Below are 25,371 nucleotides of genomic sequence, written 5' to 3' on the forward strand. Positions count from 1 at the left end.
ATTTGGAACCCGAAAAAAAAAAACTGTGACAAAATGAGAAGCTGAAGAAACACAAATCTTGTAATGGTCAGATTGGGACTTCGTTTAGCTTAAGACACGCATTTAGCTAGTTAGCTCTCCTGTGAAAACATGCATCATAATGGCTGTGTTTCTGATTTTAAACTCGCAGTTAGCACTGGTGCAGGAAAAAGCTCTCTTACTGTTTTACGGACTGAGATCTGTGCCCAGCCAGTTGCAATGAAGTCGCATACCAGTTTACCTACTACCCTATTGGTAAGGCAGCTCCAAGTGCAGAGGGAAATACACAGCAAATGTCAGCTGCATCAGAACAAATCAATAAAAAAAAGAAGCACCCAGAGGTGTATGCATTGTCTGAGGGGACCAAAGACAGCGAGTGCCACATAGATCTACAGCTGTGGTTTTCTGGAAAGCTTCAGGAAGAGCTAAACAACTGAAAAACTAACCATGACCTACCAACCTGACTTGTGTGCTGATAGTCTGAGTGTTAAAAAGATAGAATCTGATATGAATTAGTTAGTTAAAAGCCTAGCCCAGCACAGTGTGAGTTCTCAACCATGTGCTTCTGTGCAAAGCAAATTACTTATAAGAAAGGAAACCAGCAAGAATGGCTGTTCGTTGATTGCATGTAGAGTTATAACTACAATGAACGTGTTTATAGAATAAAGGGAGTGAGGTTTACTGTAAAACAGATTTGAACACTACATTGCGAACATAAATAGAAAAACTGAGGATTTTGGTCATTGCAGACCTCATAACACTAAAACAGGTTTTCCAGGGCCAGCCCTACCTGCCTCCTCTCCCATATCAGAGCTACTTAAGTAAAGCAATTTTTGTGTAGTTAATATTAGCACAAATGCTTTTTCTGCTCCCCTGCTTCCTAGCAACCACGGTCGAGTATCTGCTTGTTAATCTGCATTTGTTGGGGAAGGGGGAGAAAAACCAGAACAGAATTCCCAGTGAATCTGTAAGAGCCCTGAAGCATGAGGTACACCCAGTAAGCTCTGTGCTGATTTTGTGAGGGCAATGTGCGGTCTGCAGTGTCAGCTGTCTGACCTTGCTGTCCTTTTGGCCACAGGCTAGAGAAGATGTGATCCACATGCTGAAGACAGAGAAAACCAAGCCCGAGGTCCTAGAGGCACATTATGGATCTGCAGAGCCAGAGAAAGTGCTTCGGGTCCTGCACCGAGATGCCATCCTCGCTCAAGAGAAGTCCGTAGGAGAAGACGTCTATGAGAAACCCATCTCAGAGGTAAAACGGGGTACCAGAGAGCCTCCCTGGTGAGAAACTGCATAGATCTTCCTTCTATATGCTTTGATGTTTTTCCCCAAATGCAAAATTGTTATGATGCCCTAATGCAGAATTAAATATAGTTAAGCAATTCATGCGCTGTACTAGGTAAGTTTTGATGGGAGTTTCAAACATTTACTTAAGTATGCTTCAGGTTAGAAATATATTTTTCCATATGACTAGGAATGTTATATGCCCTTGAAATACATTATTGATTTACCCCTCTCAGAAATAGCACATTTAAAAATGTGAGGTGCTTGCTAGTTCTCACTTTGAGGAAGTGCTGCTATGGTAAGACCTGGTCCCCTTGGGCAGGCGCTCCCTAAGCACATACTTTGTGCCAACAGTACATGACATAGAACAAGAGGGCTGATGAAGCCGGGGTTTCATGAAGATGGGATCCACAGAGAAGCAGCAGCCTGGTGTAGGATATGCAAGAGCTCGCTCTGAGAACTGTACTCTTTAAATGTCCTCAAGAGAGTCCCTGTGTTTAGCATGGACCCCTCCTATATTTTCTCTAGAAATTCAGGTCATTACGAGCCTTATATTATGACAGTGATGATTACTACCCAGAAGAGGTCTGCTCCATGTACATGATGACACCTTAACTTTTCCGAGATCAGGAAGATGTTATCCAGTTTCTGTGAAATAATGTAATGGCCTCAAATTTAGGGAGTCCACCCCTAGAAGGCCAGCAGGTAAATTATAACACTATGAAACGGGTATGAAAGCACAAGCCTGTAATTCCAGCACACAGGAGGCTGAGGCAGGGGGATTGTGAACTTGAAGCCTGCCTGGGCTGCATAACAAGACTGAGTCTCAAACAACAAAGCAAAAACATTAAGGCTGTGATGGCTAGTTTTTAAAGCCTGTTGTCATGGAGAAATACCAGAAGGTGGTGGCACACCGGTTCCCTTTCAATGTTCTCCATCAAGTCATAGGCCCCTAGACCAGAGTCACAATGTACAGTCACTGCGTGTGAAGTCAAACACTAAGCTCTTCCCCGGCTTTGCTCCCTTAGCTGGACAGACTGGAGGAGAAGCAGAGGGAAACATACCGCCGCATGCTGGAGCAGCTGCTGCTGGCGGAGAAGTGTCACAGGCGCACCGTGTACGAGCTGGAGAACGAGAAGCACAAGCATACTGACTACATGAACAAGAGCGACGACTTCACCAACCTGCTGGAGCAGGAGCGAGAGAGGTAACTTGCACAGACACTGCCTATCTCTGGGTCCCTGCCATTTCCTGGTTGGCCCGCAGGAGAGGCCACGCTCAAAGCACTAGCTGGAGCCCTAAGGCGAGAGAAGGAAATTCAGGGGATTCACATAGGAAAAGACTTCACATACAATATGGACAAGGGATGGGCAGAGTGGACAATGCTGTCTCATTACTGACTTCAGTGGGTTGCTTCATGTTTTTCTCCAGTTGTGATGATGTTGGCTGTGGGCTTCTCATACACAGTTTTTATTATGTTGAGTTATGTTCACTCTAGCTTGATATTCTCTGCGGGAGCAATCTTCAGCCTGTGGATCACAGCTCTACCGGGGTTGCACATCAGATATCCTGCATATCAGATATTTACATTACAATTCATAACAGTAGCAAAATTACAGTTATGAAGTAGCCACGAAATACTTTTGTGGTTTGGGTCACCACAACTCGAGGAAAGGGTCACGGCATTAGAACGGTTGAGAACCACTGCTCGAGAACTTTTACCAGGAAGACATGTTAGATATTGTCAAAGGCTTTTTGTATAGTTATTGAGGTGGTCATGTGACACTTAGGCAGGTGTTGTTATTGGGGTAGGGAGACTTACCTGAGATTATCACATGACTGTGCTTAGGGTGCACATAAACATGGTGCAGCATTCTCTTCAGGATGTTTAGCTTGGGGTGCGCATAAACATGGTACCATATTCTCACTAGGATGTTTAGCTTGGGGTGCACATAAACATGGTGCAGCATTCTCTTCAGGATGTTTAGCTTGGGGTGCGCATAAACATGGTACCATATTCTCACTAGGATGTTTAGACCCTGAAAATCACAAAGCTAAAAAGAAAGCCCCTTCATTTGAAAGCTTTATTACACATTGACTATAATATGAGTTAAAATAATTTACATTATTGAAATAATGTAAAATTTCTCTTTGGGGTTGAAATCAATTTTTCAGAAAGGTAAATTCTTACTGTTAATTATAAGTGAAGCTTCCCCATTAATACCAATGTAGAACATCTTAATATTGGGTATATATAAATGACTACTTTTTTAACTTTTAAAACATCACATGCCTTTTTATTTTTTTTTTTACTATATATGTATGAGTGGTTTGCCTACATGTATATGTGTTACCACATGCATGCCTGGAGTCCCTGGGGAAGTCAGAAGAGGGCCTCAGAGTCCTTGGAACTGGAGTTGCAGATGGTTGTGAGCTGCTATGTGGGTGCTATAAAAGAAACCCTCATCTTCTACAAAAGCAACAATTGCTCCTAACTGCTGAGCCATCTCTCCAGCCCTAGGCTGCACACTTTAAAACTTTAAGAAACCAAACAAAAACTGAGTGTGTTCTACCATGATTCTCCGGACTTAAGTCCTAGAGCCCTGATTGGGGGAAGTGAGGAAATGAAGAAATGACAGATACACAGACACACACAGAGAGAAACTGATTAGCTGGGGGTGGTGCACGCTGATGGACCAGCACCTACCACTGCTACAACCTGGAACCTTCTGTGTTCATTCTGTGCAGCCCAGGGGAGGGCCAGTTAGTCTCTGTAGGAGTTGCTCCGCGGGCAGCTAGTTTAATGCTGTAAACATCCAGGAGGAGGAAGCCGCCCCTGCCAGTTTTTGTACAAACACATCAGTGTCCCGCAGTGCCCAGGAGGAAGGCTTTCTTATCCCTTTGAGCCTCCCCAGGGAAGGCTGACACTCCTCTAGGGCTGAGGCACTGGGGTCCTAGACGTGGCTCTCCTTGGGTCAGCAATACACATTCCCTAGACTTCACCCGTTCATCAGCAATACACATTCCCTACACTTCACCCATTCATCAGCAATACACATTCCCTACACTTCACCCATTCAAGGCTTCCTCTGCTCCCTAATAGGCGCTCTCACACCCATTCTTGTAACACTGTTTCCTCAAACCAGAGGCTGCCACACAGGAAGCAGAGGACCCTCCCCCCACTGCCTCCATTAGTAAGGCTTTTTATTTAGTTGTTGGACTCACTCTTTTAAGTTATTTTTCTCCTGTCCTTCATCCACATGGTTGCTTCTTGGACTTCTACAGTGTTTGAAACCACTGACGCTGAACCGCCCATAATCCCAGCCTTTGGTAGAGGCAGAAGAATCAGGGCCAGCCTCAGCAACAGAACAGGTCCAAGGTCGGGCTGTGCTACATGAAACCTTGCCTCAGTAGCCAAAGTCAATGAATGATACAGAACAGGTTGCATTTATAAAGACTTTTAAAAAATGTAACTGGCAATGTTACCTCTTCCTGGGTGCAGAACTTCCTGGGGAGGAAGAAAACGAAAGAAAACAATGAAATTTTGTGTGCTGCACTCCTAATTTATAGCTTCATTTAAATGGAGTAAGCCAAAGCTGGATGGCTTCCCGTTTAAACAGGCGAGCTGGTTTGGCTTTTCCTGGGAGAATAATTCCCTTCCCCCAGTCTCTGAGTTATAGGGCCCAGGGAACAAAGTCCCATGTGTCCAAAGCGCGGCAGATGGGAAGCCCTGCTAGGGCAAAGTGATCTTCCTCCCCCAGCTCCCTGGCCTCCCAGCATTAGAGAGGTGGAGAGCCTTGGCTACATAGTGAATTAGAGGACACCTTGGGCTATCTGAGATACTACTACCCAGGAGCCAGAGAGATGGCTCCAAGGTTAAAAGCACTTATTGCTCTTATAAGGGACCCTAGTTCAGTTTCCAGCACCCACGGCTCAGAACCATCTGCAGCGCTTCCTTTGCCCTCTTTTGGCCTCTGCAGGCACTGAACACAGTAAACGCTCCAGACATGTGCAAATGAAACACTCATGTACATGGTTAAAAAATCCAAACCGGAACAAGTATCACAAACCAGGTTCTAAACACAATATAAATTCATGTACCTATAACAGTCATCTGGTTAGATGCTTTCTGTAGGAGTACTGTCAGGAAAAACATAGCAACATGTTTGCTGCTAACTCTTTAAAATGTCTGAAATTGATGGGTATGTACATGCGATATAATGACAGAGGTAGTGGGTGGGTGGGGGGAACCTATGGAAGAACACTGGTCTAACAAAATACAAAACCCAGGATGTGATCTACGACACCACAGAAATATATATATCACATCAAATATCAGAAATGAAGCATTTCAAATAACTTTAGAAGCACCGGTATAAATTATTTTGGGGCACTTTGTAAACTGTTTAGAACCAACTGTCTGTCCATCCTTCCTGTGATTTCTCTGTTAAAGCTGACTGCCTGAAGCGGCGCCAGTACACTTAGAAGTGAGTTTAATCTGTCTGTGTGGATGGGAGAATTGCCTCTGCTGTTTCTTCTCTGTTCTGTGCTGTGAGAGTAACCAGAAAACTATAGCTTGATGGAGAGCTCTGCCGTGCTCCATCGACAGCATCAGACTTCATGGAGAGCTCTACCATGCTCCGTCTACAGCATCAGGCTTCATGGAGAGCTCTGCCATGCTCTGTCTACAGCATCAGACTTCATGGAGAGCTCTACCATGCTCCGTCTACAGCATCAGACTTCATGGAGAGCTCTGCCATGCTCCGTCTACAGCATCAGACTTCATGGAGAGCTCTGCCATGCTCCGTCTACAGCATCAGACTTCATGGAGAGCTCTGCCATGCTCTGTCTACAGCATCAGACTTCATGGAGAGCTCTGCCATGCTCCGTCTACAGCATCAGGCTTGTTTATTCGCCAGCAGCAGGACAGTTCTCCTCCTTGTCTTTCTGGGCAGGTTACTAAAGGGTCGCCTTTCCTGAGAAAGGTACTATGCGTGCAGTATAAGGAGTCAGGTAATATTAGAAATCGTGACAAGCCTTCCACGCTGTCATCAGCTGACATCACTGGGGAATGTCACCCAGCTTTTGCATGTCAGGGAAGAATTTGTTAGGGATTTTAGTTTGCTTTGGTCTATAACACTTTACTGACTGAACCACAGTGCACTTGTACCTTACTAAACACCCAGTAGGCTCCTCAGAGCTTAGACTGGCACTCTGAATTCCTCTCGCATTTGAAGCGTGACTGGCTATCTGGCAGTGGAAACATGAGGTTTGGAAACCACATGACCAAAAGGCTCCAGGTCAGTCCTTTTGAAACAAGCATTTGTGTTTAGATCTTGAGGGGAGCGGGCAGGATATCAGGTTGCCCCTGTTGTAGCCCTGCCTCTTTGGCTCCCCAGCCTCTCTCCCCTTTCTCTGTCCTCCCTCTCCTTGTTCTTCAGCCTCTCTCTCTGTGAGTTTTCATCCTGCTTTCCTGAGACTGGAACACAAAACAGCCACACTAGTTAGCCATACAGGTCAGACAGTGGTGGCACACACCTTTAATCCCAGCAGCCAAGCCACTAGGGAGCTCTTGCCGCTATGAAATCTTCAGACTGAAAGAGAGTGAGTTCCTGACTCATCCTCCTTTATGTTCCTCTCCAGTTTTGAGATTAAAGGTGTGCACCAGGCTTCTGTGGCTAACTAACTAGTGCGGCTGCTGGGATTAAAGGTGTGCACCAGGCTTCTGTGGCTATCTAGTGCGGCTGCTGGGATTAAAGGTGTGCACCAGGCTTCTGTGGCTAACTAACTAGTGCGGCTGCTGGGATTAAAGGTGTGCACCAGGCTTCTGTGGCTAACTAACTAGTGTGGCTGCTGGGATTAAAGGTGTGCACCAGGCTTCTGTGGCTATCTAGTGCGGCTGCTGGGATTAAAGGTGTGCACCAGGCTTCTGTGGCTAACTAACTAGTGCGGCTGCTGGGATTAAAGGTGTGCACCAGGCTTCTGTGGCTAACTAACTAGTGTGGCTGCTGGGATTAAAGGTGTGCACCAGGCTTCTGTGGCTATCTAGTGCGGCTGCTGGGATTAAAGGTGTGCACCAGGCTTCTGTGGCTAACTAACTAGTGCGGCTGCTGGGATTAAAGGTGTGTACCAGGCTTCTGTGGCTGACTAACTAGTGCGGCTGCTGGGATTAAAGGTGTGTACCAGGCTTCTGTGGCTGACTAACTAGTGCGGCTGCTGGGATTAAAGGTGTGTGCCTCCACTGCCTGGCCTATAAGGCTGACTAGTGTGTCTGCTTTGCATTCTGGTGTTCAGGCAAGTTTTATTCATGAAATATCACTACCCAGAATATGCAGTATTTTACTCAGGGTGTATTTTGCTGGGAGTGATTATGTAGTGAAGCCTTATGTTTATGGGAGAGCTAAATAAAGCCTCCTAAACCATCATCTTGTTATTGCCCTTTGAGTATAAAGACAATATGTGCAGAAATTATTTTTCACATTTCAGGGATTATTTAATTCATATAATACAAGTGTTCTACAAATTAATTACTGCAAATGGACATTAAGTTGTTCTGTGCTTCTTTATTATGTTAAAAGATTGGTCATACTTTATTATCACCATACATTACATATTTATTTACCTCTACACATAAGGGTCCCAAGTTGGAAAGAGAAGACAACATGAAAAAGGTACTGTTTAGTTTGGAATTTTAGTAAAAAAGATGAAAGTATCTTCTTGCATTAAGTAAGATTGGGTAAAGAAGGATTTCTTGCTTAACAATATACGTTATTCAGTTTGGCCCATGTGTTTGGCCTTGATCTTTGAAAGCATAATTCTGAGCAGATGATATCACCTCTAGAGTTTGTACTTTATCCTCTGTCTGGGCTCCATGGCTTGTGAGGGTCACCAGGGCACCTCCACAAATGTCAGACTAGAACACAGTTACATCAAAAAGTGTGTGGGTGCTGTCTAAATCTATCCTTTTCAACACAGGTTGTAAAGCTTTTGGATTTTACAGGCTCAGCTGGGAACAACATAAATGATGACATCATCACGTAATATTGCAGCAAGGTTTCCAAGTACATGTTCATTGTTTTGGATAATTGTACAAATCAGAATCTCAAAAGAAACTCTTTCACCTTTGTAGTAGGGAGTGCCCAGAGGAGGGACCTGAGTGGAGGAGAAGCCCCTTTAACTTAGCATGAGGGTGGGCACTTTCCTGCTGATCTGTGGGGTAGTCTGTGCTGGTCTAAATTTCAGCTGTGGTTGTCTTTTACTGTCAAGAAGGGCGATAAAAATGTTTTCTAGATTATAGGCCTTACCCTGGCTAAGAGAGATTTAGGGTCAACGTATTTGGACTTTGTTTCCCTTTCCGGTAGAAATCAGCACCTGACATATTCAAGGCAGGCTCTCCACTGTGGAACTACAGCCCCAACCTGTCATACATATTTAAACTCCTTTCCCTTTCTTTCTCCCCCATCTTCTCTCTCTCTCTCCCCCCTCTTCCCTTCCTTCCTTTCTTCTTTCATTTTTTAAATTAGTTCTTTGAGAAGTCCATTCACTGCATTTTCATTATATTCACTCCTCCTCCCTCTCCTCCCACATCCATTTGCCGTTCTCTACCTACTGAACTTTTTTTTAAATATTTATTTTATTTATTTATTATGTATACAATATTCTGTATGCCTGCAGGCCGGAAGAGGGCACCAGACCTCTTTACAGATGGTTGTGAGCCACCATGTGGTTGCCGGGAATTGAACTCAGGACCTTTGGAAGAGCAGGCAATGCTCTTAACCACTGAGCCATCTCTCCAGCCCCCCCTACTGAACTTTTATGTCCTCTTGTTGAACAGCGTTGGAGGAGAGCGCTTAAGAGAAAATTGGACAAGAATGCACTTCATTGTTTCAGGGTCTAATAAACCATGAAAAATGTCAGTGTCCTTCCTTACTCTGCAAGAACCCCAGGAGAAGCAAATGATACCTGAAATTTAAATGTGTGCAATAACGAATGAGAACTCAGTCATGTGAATTGTTCATATTTACAGAAGCACTCTTTTTCAGTCAAACTTTGAGGGTTATTTCCTTTCATTAGGCTATTATTTGGGATAATACCAAATAGCTCCCAACACACTAAGTTGCTCTTTCACCAAAGAGGCCAAGAAATATTTAGAAATTGTATTTTTCAAGAGGATGTTTTTTATTTTACTTTATTTTTATTTTTCCTAGTAAACTCTGGTTACAACCAGATGGATAAGTGAACAGTTATCTAGATAAACGTCACAAAAGTCTCCAACTCAAATGCTTTCTGAGCCAGACAATAACAAAATGAAGTAGACCCAGTACTTCAGTTCGTGACGCTTACTCATAGGGACCGCTGGCTTTGACTTCCATGGAGAATTCAAGTTCAGTGCAGACTGTTTGACTCTACTAGAGAGTGGGCCAGTCTGATGTCACTTCTCCTCTCCTTGCCTCTCTCCCTCCTTTCTTCTGTCATCCCTCCTTCCTGCCTTCTGTCCTTTCCTCCCTCCTTCCTACTTTCCTTCTAGCAAAGGAAGAGCTCTGATTGTAGTAATACATTCCCATGTTTCAACATCAACTCAAGTTTATCTCTGAAGCATCTAGTTTGGAACCGTTGATGACGTAGACACAAGAGAAACTAGGGTCTATGCCGTGTCCTGGCATGAGACCCCCACTAAATAACATACTGTGCTTGATAGTGACCACCTAGCCCTCTGTGGGGGTCTCTGGAGGCATTGTGAAAGAAAAGACGAAGTAAAACAACAAAAGACAAGCTGGAAAGGCAAAGTGGAAGAAAACAGCAGCATCCTGCTGGAACATGGGAACATAGGAGTCAAGAATAACCTCACCAGGCTTAGGATGCAGTGGACATGCAGCCTGGGCATGTTTGCCATGGAGACAGTTTCCTGTACTAATTCACTTTGGAGTATATTCTAAAAATGCTCATCATAATAGTTTTGACATCATTTTGCCTATGTTCTGTCAGAAAGTACTGCTGAGTGGTAATAACCGAGTCTTTTAACCTTGTGTTGTCTGTCACCTGTCCCATTGAACAGCCAACCAAGTGCAGCCACTGACAAAAAGGAAAGATCCTCAGCTAGAGAAGAGTCACTATCTTGTCATTTGGGTTTTAGAAGCAAGGATTTGGGTTATTTTCCAGGGCTGCTAGTATTAGTGAGGGTATGTAATCAAGTAGTTACCACTTCCATCGCTTATTTTCCATCCTGGTTAGATAAAATGCTTATCCAAGAGGACAGAAACAAGTGGCTATGTAAGGGGGTGCATGGTCTGAAGAGCAGGCTCTAGGCTGGGATACCATTCAACGGCTGGGCACATGCTCATCGTGTAGGAAGCACTGGGTTCAAATTCCAGCACCAAGAAACCATCCATCCATCCACCCATCCTCTATCCATCCATCCATCCATCCATCCATCCTCCATCCATCCACCCACCCATCCATCTATCCACCCATCCATCCATGCATCCACGCATCCATCCATCCATGCATCCATGCATCCATCCATGCATCCATCCATGCATCCATCAATGCATCCATCCATCCATCCATCCACCCATCCTCTATCCATCCATCCATCCATCCATCCATCCTTTATCCATCCACCCACCCATCCATCCATCCACCTATCCATCCATCCATGCATCCATCCATCCACCTATCCATCCATGCATGCACCCCATCTATCTATCTATCTATCTATCTATCTATCTATCTATGTATCTATCTATCTATCTATCTATCTATCTATCTATCTATCTATCTATCTATCTATCTATCCATCCAAACAAAAAGTATTTGTTTAATTTGGGGGGGCTAGAAGGCAAAGATATAGAGTAATATAAACCCCAGATAGATTAGATGTAGGAAATTTGAGATTAAAGGGATTCTTAGATGGGGTTCAAAGATGCCTTAGTGTGTGTGTATTTTCATAACAGATACTTTAGACTGGATGGCTTAAACAAGAGCCATTTATTTTCTCAAAGTTCTATAGCCTGGAAATCTGAAATCGGCATTCTAGAATGATTGGGTTTGATGGAGTTCCTTTTGCTTGGTTCAAGATGGCTGCCTCCTCATCAAGTGCTTCCTTAGTTAAAGGGGAGAGATGGGGCGGGAAGTGGAGAGAGAAATGTGAATCATTTTGTAGGAGGGTCACATTAGGACCCCTCCTTTTTGACCGACTTCATTTCCTCCTCGAAACTGTATCTCTAAAAGCAGTCAGATCAGGGATTAGAGCTTTGACATATGAATTCAGGAGGGGAAAGAGGACAAAATCCACAGTTAAGCGCAAAGAGGACCTGGTGACGTGTGGTTCCCCCTCCAAGAGTGGAGAGATGGAGTAAAATGCCCGGTGTTAGCTACATCAAGTGACTGAAGTATACCCCCGAGTAGCCATTTCTTCTACTTGTCTTTTTATATTAAACACTTGAAGGAAAACTATGTAAGTTTCTGGAAATTGGAATTTACATTGTATCAAACTTAGATATCTTGAAGACAATGCAGAGTATCCAAAAAAAAGTGAAGTCTTGGTAAAGAGCACTTGTTGCCCTTACAGAGGACCCAGATTTGTTTCCCAGCACCCACAAGGTGGTTCCAGAGGGATCCAATGACTTCTCCTTACCTCCTTTGTTACCAAGCATGCACATGACATGCAGAGATACATCACATGTGGGCATGACATTCACACATAAAATGAAATTATAAATCTAATTTTAGCTTTTTAAAAAAGTAAACTCTTGCTTGAACGTGATTTTTTAATTTAATCATAGATGGACTCCAAGAAATGGAAAACTTAAAACAAACAGTTGGAGAAGCCACAGATGACACTTTATCAACTTAGATACTTTGAAGGCAATGCAAAGGATCAGAAAAGCCATGGAAATCTGTGTATTTATAACATGATGTTCAAAATCAGTTGACAAAGGTGGGTAGGAATTAAAGGCTGTTGCCCCCATTGTCTTCTGTGTGTAGACGTGAGCATGTTGTAGACAGGGTTATTTCCCTCTGGCCTGGTCTGCCTTTTCTTCTCATAAGAAATAACCATAGAACAGTTTTGGTTATTGTCCATGGAAAACATAGCATTTACTTTGTAACTTTCCAAAAGACAGATAAACCCTATGTAATAAAAACTACATTAGAGAAATAAAACGTAATTGTAAAAAATATAGCTGGAAAGCAAAAAAAAGCAGTATTTTGATTTTTTAGCCACAGAATTTTATGAAAAATTTAATATGTGGTAACTTTAAGTATCAGTTGGAAGAAAGCTGCTACAATAATGTTGCCAAGGCTGTAAATTTTCATTATATTTCTGTAGTTTCTTATGCTTAAAAAAATAATAAATAAAAAAGAAATGACGGGAGAGTCTTTAAATCTTGAAAAGAATTATGGGTAAGCACAATTTGGTCTGACTGTTACAACAATGTAGAGAATAAATTCTTTTCCCAACAGCTGCATGAAAACAAACTGCTTTAAATGGTGGAAAAAATGAAGAAAAGAAATCCTGATGTTGGGAGCTGAGCCAATCAATAATGCACACATGATCCACAGATTTGCATGTTACTTCCTGGCATCCAGATACAAACTTCCTTACACATGATCTACAGATTTGCATGTTACTTCCCGGCGTCCAGATACAAACTTCCTTACACATGATCCACAGATTTGCATGTTACTTCCCGGCGTCCAGATACAAATTTCCTTACTTGCAAAGTCCAGTACAGGCTTACTTTCTAATGTCTAGGTTCAAAAGTTGATTTGAATATTACAATGAAAATATACAAATAAAAACGAAAGTCTATTTTCTGGTTAATCAGCAAGCCCTCGGGAGCTGGAGCAGATGAGGTTTTACAGTCATTCAGTGAAAGTCATTCAGTGAGGGCTGGAGAGATAGCTCAGGGGCTAAGAGCATTGACTGCTGTTTCAGAGGTTCTGAGTCCCATTCCCAGTGTCCACATGGTGGTTCACAGCCATCTACAGTGGGATCTGGTGCCCTCTTCTGGAATAAAGGCATATGTGCAGACAGAGGACTCATATACATAAAATAAATGATGGTACTCTACAGTTTCTGCTCGTGATTACAGCCTCAGTGGCTACCCAGATGTTGGAACGCCAACCTCGAATACGACTTCCTACCAACTTGCTTTCTGATGCTCTATTCTAGACATAGATTCTGTTGTCTGTACTACAGGCAGTTGTAAAGTTGAATGTAATGATCTATCTGACAAGTTTTATGTCAGAGCACACAAAACCAGCTTTCAATATATATTTTTTTAAATTAACTGAAGCATTAGCAAGATGTCTAAGTTCCAGACAGAGAACAGGGATTCAGATCTCAGAAACAACTAACTTCAAGGTGGCAAATTGCAGCCTTTGGCCACAGACATCATTTTGAGTAGATGTTGTCTTTCAGCACTGTGGATAAAATCAGATCTTAAAAAGGGATTACGTTGCATCACTCTGTTGGATGGCAAACTCTGGAGTGTTGCTTTGAGCTGACAGCCAGCTGCCACCATTAGAAGACCAGGTCAGTGTGTTTTACACTCCATACGCCAAGAAAGAGCTCAGGAAAGGCTGGGGAAGCTGTGCTGTGTGTTAGGACTGTAGTGAGGATTCCATCGCATTTCCATTCTTGCCCGTTGTTCAGGGAGGAAGAAGGCCCTCAGATTGGCATTACACATCCTGTACCGAGAGGGAACTGCAACTTGGACAGGGGTCTTTCAAGTGTGTGCAGTTTCCTCCCCTCTGGCTCCTTAACCAAGGGTGCAGTCTCCTCTTCCAGGAACGCTTGTGTTTGGAAAGTGCTTTGTGTTGGTGAAAGGTTTGAACAGGAAAGATGAATCAAAGGTTGGGTCTTCACGCTCAATGCACAACATGTTTGGTTCTTAGATGTGAGCTCCTAGACACTAGTTAAATAATATCCAGAGGCTGTGTTAGAGCTCCAGCTGCAACTCAACTAAAGGTCAACTTTTAGTCTTAACTCCTTCCTCTCAAGTTCAGAAATACCGTATATAAGAATTTACTTCCTATTTCTGTATAGCTCCTGTATGCATAGTAAGAATTTGCTAAATGCTTACTTTTTTGTTTTGTTTATTGTTTACTTGACTGCTTATGTTGAGACAAGGTCTCACCTATTCCAGCCTGGTCTCAAACTTCTGTAGCTGAGGAATGCCTTGAACCTTTGATGGTCCTTTGCTTCCACCTTCCAAGTCCCAGGATTGCAGACATGCTCCGCCATACCTAATTAAACAATTTTTCTGTTCTGTAAGACAGGATTCCATGTTGCCCAAACTGGCTTTGAACTCAATATGTAGCCGAGGTGACCCCAAACTCCTGTTCATCCTGCCGGTATAACTGGAATGCTGGAGTTGGCCTTACCTGTCCCCGCAGACTCCAGTTTTGGTATTGGTGTTTCTCTCCTTGCTGGTGCCTGCACTTCCCCTCATTATCCTCTCCCCCTGTGGTAGGATCACAGATTCCCAAGGCTTCTGAGCATCACTTTCTTCCCGGGACATAACTCCGTGAAAGGCTAACTCAGAACAAATTGTTCACAGTGTGACCTGCAGATTCCTCCCTACAACACAAAGGCAAAGTGTGCTCTTAGAAAATAGAGAAAAAGGTGCTCTTGCCCATTCTGTCTGCTGCCTGTCATCTCCACCTTCCATGTGCTGGGATGACAGCTCAGTTTTAGTTTTAGCCTCTCCTTAAATGAGTAAGAAAACACACTAACCTGATCTGGAGAATAAAGGTCTATGGCTCTTCCACATCTAATATGGGAGTATAGGGGACAGCATTTTGCTATCCTTAGCCTTCATCATTTCTTACAATGTCACCAAATTCTGTGCTCTAATCATGCAAGTGTTCTGACTTCATGCCCTAAACTATATACCCTGATCCTCCTTCCAGGACTTCCTAATTTGCTCAGTTCTCCGCTGCTTTTTGGTTTTTCTGATAACTCCTGATATTTGTAACTCATAGGAGTTTGGGGTTGTATTTGTCTCAAAGAAAGAGGCATAGTTGCATGTAACAATACGTTTGCGTGAAATGCATAAATGCATCTCTAGACTTCCAGGAGAAGATCCTGGAAGAAGACTTCTCTACCTCTACTGAAAACTTCACCTCCAAACTATCATCCTGTGAGCCTGTTCTTGCATGCTCACTCTACCTGGCTCCTCTCTGCATCCACCCCTCACAATACAGAGCAGAACCTGAGATGAAACACAGTATGCTGGCAAGTGACCAGCCACACACAAACTTCCTGGTTGCCATAAGCTAAGCTAAGCTAGGTCTTTCTCACAAATGCTTGGGAGTTCTGTCCATGATCAGCTGGAATAAAGAGCAATCTTGAGAAGACTTGACTTTGTGCCATCTGTTCCGTCATGAAGCCCAGGGGAAGCCAGATAATGCTGTCTTCAGATTTAGCACTCTGAAAAGTTAGGACCATTCTTGACCCACTTAAGACTCAGTCTGGAGAACCAAAATCCCATGAATACTATCCACATACACTATAGAACACTGGAGTATACATTTCAGTTAATCTGTATTCAAAAGTTTAAGAAAGGCCACTGTTGTTCTTTCTGCGGGGTTGGAGAGAAAACACGAGACACATGGTGGTCCCACGTGGGTAAACTTTAATGGGGGGGTGACGACAGGTGAGGGACGGGGGTGAAGAGACGAAAGGAAAAAGGGGCAAGTTATGGCGTTCCCCCGTTTTTTAAAGGGGGATCCAGGTGCGGCTGGGGGAATGTCCTGCGCGTGCGTGGCTTTCCATTGAGTAGGGATCTGTAGTTCGGTGGGATGCTGGGAACTGTAGTCCAGCGGCCTTGTCTCCAAAAGGAACAGCAGCCACTATTTATAGAAAAAAGCTAGTCTTTAAATGAAGCAATGTTTGTTTAATTATTAAATGATAAGTTTAAAGTAAGACTAAAAGTTGTGCATTTCATGTAAAGTAAGTATCTATATGTCCATGCTGACAGACCATTTGGATGCTAAATATGCTTTTCCAACTCAATGTGTCCTAAAAAGAACTGTTGGCTACTTGTTAAACTCCATTCCTCCTGGAGTGGCTATTTCTGCAAGGACCGTATTCTAATTGCTCAGATCAAAATCCTGATTATTCTTTATCTCTCAGCCTCCCCAATGCAGATACCAGCCTGTACTGAGCAAACTCCATGGCTTAGCAATTTGAAAGAGTGAGGGCATTTTACACACATCTGTTCTTTACCTCACGTGCTTCCTCCAGCTTCAGCTTTCTCCCTAGTGCATTTTGCTCCGTGTTGAACACAATTCCCGCTTCAAAGAGGCCTGCCTTGCCAGCCCAGGTCAGCCCCACCCCTTCTTCTCACTGCCCCAAAGTAAATCTGCACAGTTATGAACTATGTATGGGAAGAATGACGTCATCGCCCAGTGGTTCCAAAGCTGCTTTATTACACAGCATCCACCTTGCTCTGTTCTGATTACAGGGCGGAATGTGATGGTTAATTCCCTGTGGAGTAAGGGGCTGAGCAGGGCCTGCTGCTGGGGAGCAGCCTTTACTACCTGTTTGTACTAAAAACAAACAAGCAAACAAGCAAAAAAAAAAAAAAGCTACCTGCTGTGACTTAAACGATGCAGCCACTTCAGAGCACACGCTTTTCCTTGGCAGCAAACCCCTTTTCTTCAGAGTTACTGCACAGCCCCTCAGAAGCTGGATGGGGACATTTGCAGCATCCTGACCAACTGACAGGGGCTATAGGGGCAACAGACTTTTAGTTCGCGGCTGCTGCTTTTACCAAATGTGGATGGTGACAACCCTCGAAAATCACATTTATTGTGACTTTTGCTGATGCTTCAGAGCCTTTGGCTGAAACGGGACCAGGATGCACCTTGTTGTGTTATGATGAGCACTGATTTTCTGATGGAGGGGGAAATCCCTTATTTCTTACCGTCAGTTTAACTGATGTGTCCTGAACACTTTGAACGGGAAGCCTTGCTAAGCGTGTAGTTACAATTCTTGATAAGCCAAAACAAAGCAGAACACTCTATGCTTGTTTCAGGCTAAATGTTGCTTCCAGTGTTATTGTTGTTCTGGTTTTATGCCTGTGCCGCTCATCTTTCCCTCTTGCAATGTGAAGTCTGGTGAGAGCTGGCAGTGATCAGAATGTAAAAAGACTCTAAAAGCTGTTCTGAAACGCTTTAGAGCAGCAGTGATAACAGATACTTAAGTAAACAGGCTTGATTTCCCACACGGCACGGGAGTAAGCTCGGATTGTATTAAACAACCATGAAAATAAGTTCAGCTTTAGCTTTTTTTTTTTTTTTGTTCAAAATGTTGAGGAACATTGGTTTCCGCAAAGCATATCAAAATAAACAGTTTAGAGTCAGTGCTCAGTGGGGCTGGAGGGCGCTGTGTCTCAAAAAAGAGTCTGGTTTTCAGGGTGTTGTTTTAGATGCCCATGGCTTATTCTGAAGACGAATGGCGTGGTCTGCGCTGTCAGAGTGCATCTGTGTAACCCCACTTTTTAGCAAAGTTTTGTCTCTGTGCTGAACGTGATCAGATTCCCAACTTCAACAGTGATGGAGACCTTAGGTTCACCAATGGCCCGCCTGCCTGCCTGCCTGGATCTTTAATTCCCACTCCCTTAACTTGTAAAACTGACTGCCCTTCTGAAAGCTGAAATGGGCTCAGCTTTCTTTCTTGTCTGGATTAAGAATAGTCAAAAATCAATATAAAATTAAGGATGATATTTTAGAGTTTTAGCATTTTGACTTTTGATTCCCCCCGCCATTAGCCTTCAAGTTGTCCCGAGATTGACTAAAATAATAACTAGGTAAATCTTAATATAATTATGAAAGTATTTGATAAACCTTCATTTTAGCATATTTTAAGTTTTTAAAAAGTGCAATGGCAATACATTCTGAAGAGGAGGGGTGTAAGGTGTTTCCCACCCAATAAGCCTCTCCGCTGACGCAGTAATCCAAATCAGACCAAATCAAGCTGAATTAGAAAAAGCCCAGGTTTAATAGATGCCAGCACTCCCGGGTGGCCCTCTGGGAAACCATGGAGAGGGAAAAAGAAAACCTGAAAGACCACATGTTCTGTCTCTAGGGGACAGTTTAAATAACCTGTGGGAGTGGTCTTGATCCTCTCTGGGGAGGGGTCACTGTTTGGCAGGTTTTCTCGGAGGTGGAGTCTGGACTGAGGCAAGTCCCAGGGGAGAGGGCTTGAAATGGAACTTTCCACTCAAACATTCCAAAATATTTGCCAGGGGCTGGGCTGAAGCCCCACCCAAACATTCCAGACTCTTTGAATAAAGGGGAGACAGGGGCCTGGGGTGATGCTTCCAACCAAACATCCCAGACTCCTTGGCTATAGGAGGCACCGGCTCAAGACTTGCTACTTCCTGTGGGCATGGGGTGACATGGAAGAGGAGAGAGTCGGGAGTTGGTGGGCTCACACTCAGGGAGAGGTGTGGTTGGAGAGGCATCTGGTTTACTGCCATCCTGGAGACCTCAGGCATCAGTTTCTTGAGGGAGATGAGAAGGCAGGTGGCTAGGGGGGAAAATATTTTTATTACCAGCCCTATGAATGGGGCTAGCCGTGGGAAGGGTCATTAACTGTCAGAAAGCATGGGACAGGGAATGCCCTGGTTGTACAGGTGAGGCTTGGGTGAATAAGTGAGACACGAGAGCAGATGTGCCCTTCAAAACCAGATTTAGTTGGTTGGTGTCTTTTTGAGCCAGGAGAGTTGGTACCCAAGGTGAAGTCCCAGGAGCTGGTGCAGATGTTGGTGTTGTGTGCAGAGCCCTTTGTTAAGTTAGTCTTGGCCCAGACAGCAGGAGTGACCTGTAAAATGTGCTTGCTTAAAAATGGGTGGGGTTAAAATAGGCTCTGGAGACTGTTAGTTGTTACCAGACCAGATTTCTTGATAAAGCAGCAGAATTTTCTCAGGAACCTGCAGGTCATATAAAATCATGACTGTGACTACAGGACTGTCCTTAGTGAAGTGAGAAAAAGTCACAAAAGCTGCTAGAAACAAGTTGACTTTTAAATTTTCTTCTCTTGATTTTTGTGCTACTGAATTCCTTGTCTCTTTACAGTGGACTAGAGTCAAAGGTTTAGAGAAGATGGTTTATAATTGTGGTGGTCTTCACCAGAAGGGCAGAAGGAAAAGAATATAATGGTGTTATAAATACATCCTCATTACTAAGAAAGACAGAACAAACACATCTGGTAAGGGCACTTGCTGCCTGCCATGCCTGATGACTTGAGTCCAGTACCTGGGACCTACATGGTGGCAAGAGAAACCCAGCCCCCACATTGTATATTGTCCTCTGACCTCCATTTGCATGCCATACACACACGCTCACCTCCCACACACATACATACACAACAAAGCAAAAAATGTAAGCTTAATATACTCATAAAGGTCAAAAACTGTGTCCTCTTATGTATTCTTTACAGATACAAAATGTCTCTCCAGCTCCCAGTTATCAGAGCTAGGTCTAGGATGAGGCAAGAGAAATTCTCACATTAGTATAAAACTTGAGAAGTTGCCAGAGAATCAGTAATCAAGATAAACAATATTTTAGTAACACAAATCCAAGATGAAGAAAAAGTCAACATCAAATGCTGATAGAATCTTAACTGTGAAGCTGCATAACCCTGCCTCGCCCCCCTCTCCCTCATCCAGCTTCTCTACAGCACATTGAGGGTATTGGGTTATTTCTGGATAAGTATAATAGCCACTGACTTGAAGAAGTAGGGTGATTTATTAAAAAGAGGCTCTTATTCCTCAGTCATTTCATAAAGTCATGTCCCATCATGAGAAAAAGCTGCTTAGCTGTGGACTGTTCTCTAGTTGGGAAAAAATGCATTGTGACTAAAGACTTCAAATTGCATGCAAGCTTGACTCTTTTAAGGTTCATTCATCTTTAATTACTATCAAGCCCTTGCTAGTATGAACCTGCCCTTTCTCTTGAAGAGACAGATATAGCGAGAGAGTTGGGGGTAGGGAGAAGCAAAACCGGAGTGCTGAGAAGAGTGGGAATTAGCATGATGTGGCCAAGAACAAGCCCTGGGTGACTTCAGTGGCAATAGCAGTTCACAATAGGAATGCTGGCGAAAGATACCTTCTTAAGGAGACAATTGCTGCTTGGGATTAACACCAATATATTTGAGAAAATGGTTGAAAAGTAGAAGTATCAAAAAAAGTGAAGGGGGGAAAAGCCATGAAACGGTACATCTCTTATTTCCAGGTAAAAGTGAGGGTGTATGCAGGCCCCTACATCAGAAGGGACATAAACTAGTAACTGCTTCAAAACTGTGCTTATTAAAAGACTCGACCATAAAGCAGGACCTCACCTCTCTATTATTCTTCATAAGAGTATGTCCTTAGACTTTAAAAAGAAAGGTAATTCACAAATACATGTGGAAGACTATACTTTCAGGGATCATTTCTATAGTTCATCACAAATACATGTGGATCAAAACAGAAAGAATACTTTCTTAAAAGCACAAGTTAGATAATCAAATGAAAATTTTTTAAAATGTCTAACAAATTTAATTTTTTAAAGTGGGAAAGAATGGAAGAATCATAACCACAGATATCAGAGTACCATGATACTACAAGGAAGGCTAAAATATCAGAAATGAAAGGAACTAAGAGTTGAGGAACTAGAGAAGTTAAAAATTCAAAGAAGAATTAAAAATTTCCATATATAAAGTTTCAAATACTTTCAAAGATAAAGTCACTAGTGTACCCTTTTCATCAATGAATTTGCCACAAGCCTGCTTCTATCCATTCCTCCTCTCTTAGAATGTTTTGATACAAATCTCACATTAATTTATGTCTTCACTCATAAATATTTCAATATATATTTTGGAAAGATGAATGATCTGAGAGATATTATTTAAAATCTGTAATCAAATCTCAAATTTGCTAATTCCTCAACAACACAAATTGTTCAATTGTCTCATTCAAAATGAAGTCTAAATATGAATATAAAAGATTTTTTGGTATATCTTGTAAATTTATTTGAATCTATAGATAATCATTGATTGAAGCATTAACCTAATTAATCCTAATCAATAAAAAATCAGGAGTCAGATGTCGGGGTAAAGACCTGGATGATCGGAGAACCTGGAGCAGGCATCAGTTGCCTCCTTTCTCTGTTCCTCAGTCTCAAAGGGCACAAGTCTCTCTCTCTCTCTGTCTCTCCGTATAGTTCTCCAGACCCCTATGGCTAACTAGTGACTAGCTCCACACCCTGACTCCAACCAAGCTTTAGTCGCAGAATACAAACAAAATCTCACACAACAATAGATTGAAATGATTTTAATTTTATTTTAACCGGTAAGATGACTCTCAGGTGATTTTTTTATGTTGAAATTTATTTATTGAAGAAACTGGGTTCCATATTGGATAAATTGCCAATGTTTTATATTCATCACCATGACGTCATTCAGCAGTTTTTTGCTCTAACCTTTCTGGTAACCTGTTAATTAGTTATAGGAGCCTGATACAATCCAGCCTCTACTTTCTCAATAAGAACATTTCATATGTGATGTGCATGTATCGATACAATGTCTGGCAGTTTCCTTTCTGGGAGACATTGGTAAGAGTTACCTGCATCCCTTATTTCAGCAGGGACTGGAGATATGTGTCATATAGTTATTTATTAACAATAGTATGCTATCATTGATTCTTTGATCAACGTGGCTATTGCTCCAAAGGAAAACAAAGGCTTTAAATGAAAGGAGACTATTAATTGAGAGTACACTCTCTCACACAGAAATATGTATTTATCATATGTATTTATCATAAATATGTCTTTATCATACACACATGCACACAATAAATAACTGATCTTGCTGTACTCTTTCCAATTTTTTCCCTTCTTTTTCCAAGTAGAGTGGTATGATCTAGTTTGTTCTCTCTCTTTCTCTCTCCTTCTATCTCTCTCCTGCCCCTTTGAAATCACGCCGGCTTCTAGAAACAGAAAAGCTCAAGAGAGGACAAGAAGGGGAACTCAGAGTCAGATTAGAGGATGTTGCAACAATCCAGCTAAAAGCGAATAGTGACTTGATTGAGAGAAAAAAGAATGGCAGAGTTGGAAAGTAGTTGGATTTGGGGCCTATTTTGAAGATGGAAATGATAACACTTACCGAGAAAATAAATGTGGAGATATAAGAGAAAGAGAAGAATAAAAACTGCCTTTAAACTTTGGGTCCAAACATCTGGAAAGATTGACAGGAGAAATATTCATAGGGGAAGACTGTGAACTCAGAGGAGACAAAGAATGAACAGTCCAGTGGATACGACAGATAACTGAATGACTGTCTCCTTACTAGTAAATGGATAGATGCCAGCAGGGGGAGGAGCCTGAGAGCATTTGGCAGGCCATGTGCATTGACCTTGGTTTCTATTAATGATTGGGGTCATTGTTTTCCATTGATATAATGCAAGGTATAAGCATAAGTGTTAAGTGACAAAAACAATCCAAAAGGATTTTTAACAATGACAGGATAGATTGAACCATTCAGGGTAAAGTTAACCCGAACAAAATCTTATCAGTTTGATCTCTCCAGGTAGTGTCTCTTTAATAGTATTGCTATTAAAGTACAATGTGGGCTCAAAGAAATCTAGTCCAAATCTCAACCTTCCCTTCCTGATTCTGTGCCTTTGATTAAGTTCAATAATGTCTCTTATTTATAAAAATGGTATAATTACGTTCAAAATGAAAATTAAGTAAAATAATTAAACACATTGCATAGTAAACCTTTCTATACTCTATCTCTCCATGCCCTATCATACATGTAACTCTAAGTCACCTACCTTTTACATTTTTGTTACATTCTTTATGTGTATGTATGTATGTATGTGCATTTGCACATCCTTGTGTGCCAAATGACAACTTTTAGGAAATTTTTTGGTTTTGTTTTTGCTTTTTCTACCTTATAGACTCTGGGGATTGAACTCAGATCATCAGGGTTGGCAGCAAGCACTTTTATCAGATGAATCATCTGTCCATTCATTCATCAATAGCTATCTATCTATCTATCATCCACCCTTCTTTCTTTGTTGAGTTAGCTATGGAAAGGTAGAGATTGCAGTGAGCATTAGTGAACTTCTTGAACTGTGGTAAGACTTAGCAATTCCCTAGGACCTCAAACCTTACTTCCCTAGAAGAAGTTTTCTTGTCAGCATTGCTCCCCAGCTGCACCTGGAAAAGTCAATTTCCTTCTCTTCATTTTCTCCACCCTGTTTTCGCCTACTTGTGCCTTAGGTTACTAAACAAGCTTTGCTGTCTATCATAGTTCAGTCATTCCATTACCCTAAGTAGTAACGGCAAATGACCAACAAATGCCCTTTTACTCATGCCTTACTCACTTCAAGGGTGAAGCTGCTATGGTGTCACTTAAAGCAATGTGTGGGATTCAAATGCAAGCTTTCTTTTTGTTTTAAACAGAAAAATATTGCTCTATAAATTCCATAAAAATCTTCGACATCATCATAACAATTTCTGTAGGAATTATGTGACAATTAAATTTATTTTAACTAGCTTTATAATATGCTCAGATATTTATTGTGCCAGGCAGGCAACATGAGACATTTTTTTTATATACTTGGTTGACAGCTGACCTTGTCATAAACATGAAATAAAACATTCTAGATAATACAGCTACAAAATACATTGAAAGAATACTTAAACACATGCTAGTGGTTTATAATTTGTATCTCTTATAAACATAATGATTGCTGAAGAGTATTTGTATATTGGCTTATGGCTAATGAATTTAATATTAACTCTGTTTTATAGGTATTCAGTTATAACCATTAACAAAATGTTAAGGCCTGGAGAAACGGTTCAGCAGCTTAGAGCATTTTTTGTGCAGCCATGAAGACTAGGGTTTGGATCCCAGGACCCACACACCAATCTGGGTGCAGAATGAATACCTGCAACCACAGCTCTAAGGAGTCTGATGCTCTGTGCATGTGCACACATAGACTCAAAAAGACACACAAACTGACCAACTCAAGGATGACAAACGTCTCTTCCTTTTTAAGGCTATACATAAATGGAGAAAGCATTATTTCATACCTACAAAATATAATTCCTGTGGCTGCCACATTTTTACTTCGGTCATCCTTTAGATTTCTTCTCTACGTAATCATCAATTTTAAAAAGTGTTTAAATCACAAAACTGGTCAAACCTTTGCCGATTTTGGTGTCAGTGAAAATGCTTGAGGAGAGCAGCACTTGTTTCAGAAAGCAATGCTTTGCCTTCTCTCCAGAAGATGAGAGGAAGATGAGACTTGTGTAGTTTTTGGCAGGGGAAAGTTTGTTCTTTTGTTTGTTGTTTGTTTGTTTTGAGATAAGATCTCTCAGTGTAGTCTTAGGAGTCTTGGAACTCTCTCTGTTGACCAGGCTAATCTCGAACAACTCAGAGATCCACCAGCCTCTCTTGAGTGCTGGGATTAAAGACATGTGCCACCATGCCTGGCTTGTGTAGTTACATTCAAAAGTTCAAAATAAAAAGACCTGTAAGTTCTTTTCTGACCTCTTTTTTTTTTTTTTAAGTAGATTTCTCCCTTGAAGTTAGATGGTGTGGGAGAGATAAGTAAGGCTTCTGGAGGCCTGGTGGCTGAGTTCCTGCACTGCCGTTCACTCTGTGTGTCTGTGGCAGGTCACATGGGCACCCATATCCCGCTCAGTGCTCACCACATGAAGGTGAAGTAGCAGTACTTTTCTCGTAGGGTTCCTGTTAGGATTAAGTACACACTAGTTCCAGGAACACAGAAAGCACTATATACAGTCATTATTGTTGCCCAATCTAAGGTACTCATATCACGTGTTCGGCTTATGAAATGTTATAAATTAAGCAATCCAGAAAATAAATCATCAAACTGAACCTACTGCCCTTTGAGCCCTTTTCATGTCCCCTAGTAGTCACTGCCCCTCGCCAAGGGTAACTACTGTCCTGGCTTCTCGCTAGTTTTCCTGAAAGCCGTTGTTGGTACGTCATACTCTTCTGAAGTAATAAGGGACCGTGGTGCAGCATTCTTGTTTTTGCTT

At 42.2% G+C, this 25,371-nt stretch overlaps 1 protein-coding gene across 2 annotated transcripts in view; it reads left to right on the forward strand.

Annotated features, from left to right (window-relative positions):
* Positions 1-25,371, forward strand: part of Filip1 (filamin A interacting protein 1) — a 150,715-nt gene that overhangs the window by 107,578 nt on the left and 17,766 nt on the right. For both annotated transcript variants that reach the window (XM_075965130.1, XM_075965131.1), the window contains exons 3-4: positions 1,097-1,270; positions 2,331-2,509. In XM_075965130.1, the coding sequence (XP_075821245.1) occupies positions 1,097-1,270; positions 2,331-2,509 (353 nt within the window). The remainder of the gene's footprint in view (positions 1-1,096; positions 1,271-2,330; positions 2,510-25,371) is intronic.

This window comes from Microtus pennsylvanicus, chromosome 3, assembly GCF_037038515.1.
Source record: "Microtus pennsylvanicus isolate mMicPen1 chromosome 3, mMicPen1.hap1, whole genome shotgun sequence".
Classification (NCBI taxonomy): Eukaryota; Metazoa; Chordata; class Mammalia; order Rodentia; family Cricetidae; genus Microtus; species Microtus pennsylvanicus.